At 46.4% G+C, this 3,505-nt stretch overlaps 1 protein-coding gene across 1 annotated transcript in view; it reads right to left on the minus strand.

The window, feature by feature from the left end:
- The window catches only part of VCPKMT (valosin containing protein lysine methyltransferase), a gene marked incomplete at its 5' end in the record, with an annotated part of 4,198 nt that extends 866 nt beyond the window's left edge, over positions 1–3,332 (minus strand). Inside the window, 4 exons of the mRNA XM_035888426.1 lie at positions 217–321; positions 1,850–1,969; positions 2,932–3,004; positions 3,205–3,332. Of these exons, the coding sequence (XP_035744319.1) occupies positions 217–321; positions 1,850–1,969; positions 2,932–3,004; positions 3,205–3,332 (426 nt within the window). The remainder of the gene's footprint in view (positions 1–216; positions 322–1,849; positions 1,970–2,931; positions 3,005–3,204) is intronic.
- Between the last annotated feature and the right edge of the window lie 173 nt (positions 3,333–3,505).

A 3,505-nucleotide genomic window follows, 5' to 3' on the forward strand; every position in this document is an offset into this window, starting at 1 on the left:
GCTGAAGACAAAGGCTGGCACCTGGCAGAGCGCTGGGGTTTGGAACAAAGGAGCTCCTTTGTACAAGCGTGGTTCTGGTCTGCAGTTTCGCAGGGTCCCTAATGGTATTTCACAGTCAGTTTAGAGCTTCACCCCTGGAACGCTCACGCTATGCCAAGTCAACAGCAGCTCTGTGAATTCCTGGCAGCGTTCGCTGCGCCAGTTAAATTAACCTACCGCTTGTTTCCTATGGATATTCACAATCTGAATGTCCTCGCTGCGATACTCCTCATCGTGCTTATCCAGGGGAATTTTCTCCAGCTCAAAGTCCATCTGAAGCAGCTGGTTATCAGAGAACACACAAAACAATTCAGATGAGACCGACTGCCCTTCTGAACTAAGCGTGTTCCGTGAAAAAAGTCCCCCACCATACCCACACGAGGGCAGGAAGCCTTAGGAGGCTGCAGTCACCATGTGCAGACCATTCCACTGAAGTCCTCTACAAACAGTGCAGGCTGTTTTTTTACTCCCCATGCAGCACACCGACCCTCGTTTTAACTATTCCTCTGCCACTTCAAAGCTACAGACATCTTGCAACATTTTAAGAAAAATCAAAAAGCTTGTGATAAAACATTTTGCTTCCTCCAATCTCCAGAGGGCTAAGCCAAACCACAGCACCTGCCTCTGTCTGCCAACCTTCTCAACTGGAGGGGAAGGGGGAACAAAAAAAGGTTAAAACCCCCCAGCATCGACTCTGCAACGTGCTCAGAAGATTAACTTGGCTGAACCCTGGCAAGCTAAGGAAGGAAATAAATTACAAGAAAGCATCCAGAAACACCTACACCTATTGTGTTTATTGTGGGAGCGGCGCCTCACCAGCGCTGATCTCAATTATAGCAACCCCCCTCACAGTCAGGTCCCCACAAGAGTTCAAGGCACGGCTAATTATCAAAGAGGTGCTTTTATTAACACGTACAAATCGCCCTGGAATTTGTGCCCTTCCCCTTTTTTGTAGTATTATTATCACGTATAATCCAGTACTCCTGCACAAGGGCTGCTTTTGAGCACACTTCACAGGCGCAGAGTTAATCCTGCGCTGACCGTCACCCCCGCAACCTTAGGAAGGATTCAGCCATTACCTGTGCTCCTCTTCTTTCCCTGCACAGGAGATACAGCTGGACTATTTAATTACATCACCTATTAATGCTCTGTCAGTAGAGGCGGGAAATTTTTGCAAAAGGAGCTAGATCACTTCACAGAGAGTCTTGAGTTCCTCAGCTTCTCTGGAAAACGTTACCTGTATTTTCCTTCTGCTTTCAACGGGAACATGCTAAAAGGAAGTAAATTTTCACCAGACCAATAACCTCTGGTAACATCGAGACAACTACTGCAGAAAGAAGGCAGCAACTGATTGCTAATTCACTTGCTCCTACAAAAACGACTGTTTTGATTTTGACAGATAGTGCCTCACGTACGGTGGTGGCCCTTTCGCAAACCTGGATGGGTTCACAAGCTAGAGAGGCTTTTAACAGCCTATGCAAGTCTGGCTGCCTGGATCAAAAGTATCAATACAGTTAAGATTAGTAAAGCAAGAAAGGTTAGTTCGACCTTTTGAGGGAAGGAGAGCTCAGTAATTATCCAGAAAGTCCCTACTGGCAAGTTGGACAGTAACTTCAAGAGTCACCACCCAAATTTTCTGTCCCATCTAAAGACAAATATGCTTCTCTTCCTACAAACCCTACTTTGTGCAGTCGACCTGGATTTGTACATGTAGCAACTGCCATCGACGTTCAGCTGATCCAATACAAAGACCTCCTGTATCCAAGCTTATTTTCCTAGTGTTCAAAAAGCACATGTTAAAAACACTTACCTCAAAGTATCTCCTCTCAATTTCAGGATTCTTTCCCATAGTCCTTTGTTCGTAACAGCACAAGACGCACGTTTCAGGGCCAGTAAGGTCTTTCAGCGTCTTCAGTAACGGCTCTAATGACTGCCCAAAAGAGGTTAAGTATTTCCCACTTAGATTTCAAGTTCATTTTATTGGTACGGTACCCTCTAACTAGAGAAAGTCTTCACCCAAGAGAGAACTTGCCAGTTTTGCTTTTCAGGGAGTTATTTTTAGTACTTTAACTGGGACAGAAAGAACATGGGGGTAAGCTGGAAAGCAGAGGAGAAAGGGAGACCACAGAGGAGAAGAGTTTCACAGACTGACCAAGAAAACTGAACTAGCATCAAAGCCAAAAACATCCCACACTGCTGAGTGGGCATTTCCTTGAGGCAAACAATGGCTATTTCTTGACATGTTTCAAACGGGTTTTCTCAAACGCTCTTGGAACGTGGCTCTGATCCAGACCTCTACGTATGGAAACAGGACCAACATGCAGGAAGCCAATGCAAGTGGCTGGTAAGACCACTGAAAGGGCACTGGGACATGGGGTTCTTCAGGTCATTTCCCTTTTCTTCCAACTTCTGTTAGCTCTCTGTGCACATCCTACAGAGCTCCAGCTCAGGAGATGGGGCAGACTGCAACAACCACTTGGCTGGAGCATGATTTCTCCTTGCGCCTTCCCAAGGGAAGTGTGAGGAGAACCCAAACAGCACAGATGTGGCCCTATTAAATTTCATTTACCAATGCATTAAACAGTTTGCAACTATCAGTCACAATGCTTTGCTTCACACTTCACTCCCAATGTAAAAAGAAAAAGGGGGGGGGAGGGGAGTAAGGCACAAATATTAAGTTTGGGGCTTTTTTAAACAAAAAAAAAAGTCTCTGGCTGAATCTCAAATGGCCTTGAATATGTTAAAAATGCCTTTTCCAGTCTCGTTCTATGTACGCCTCTAAACCGCCAGGACCAAGATGCAAGCACAATATTTATTTGAGCACTTCTCACACTGAAGCTACACCCTTCCCAAGGAAGCTTTCTACAGGGGCTTTGCAAAGGCCTCATTTACCTCCTCATAGTAAATGCAATCAGCCATTAGGATATAATCGGGGGGAGGCTGAAATTCTGTTACATCTTCACCCCTAAAAAGAAGCAAAAAAAAAAAAAAAGGTGAAAAGAAGCTTCAGTAATAGTACAGCACATACTACAAAAGGACTGAGGGTAGTTAGCTACTATGTTCTTACACTGAGCTTGCCTTTTACGGCAGCGTTTTCAGGTATATTTAGCCATTTAACAAAGCAAGCGCAGAAGCCGAACAGAAACATTAAAGGATCATACAAACCATTTCAGTACCTTGGCTCGGACTGACCCTGTGACCAGCTGCTTGTTGTTCTCTATATTAACCATCAACAGCTCCTGCAGCTCCTCCAGGTCGGTGACGGTCACGTCCGCCCTGTAACACACACGGGGTCACGGCCCAACCCGCCGGCGCCGGCCCCTCGCCACAGCGCGCACGCCCAAAGCACCCATTTCTGTGAGAATTTGGAAGATTTCGCGTAGGTAACGCAATAAAGCGGGGTAAGAGGGGGAGAAACGGGCAGCGGGGACCTGCCCCTTCCCGGCCCGGAGCGGGCCCGCCCGCC

The sequence above is a fragment of the Egretta garzetta genome, unplaced genomic scaffold, assembly GCF_000687185.1.
Source record: "Egretta garzetta isolate BGI_Z169 unplaced genomic scaffold, ASM68718v1 scaffold21, whole genome shotgun sequence".
NCBI classification, from domain to species: Eukaryota; Metazoa; Chordata; class Aves; order Pelecaniformes; family Ardeidae; genus Egretta; species Egretta garzetta.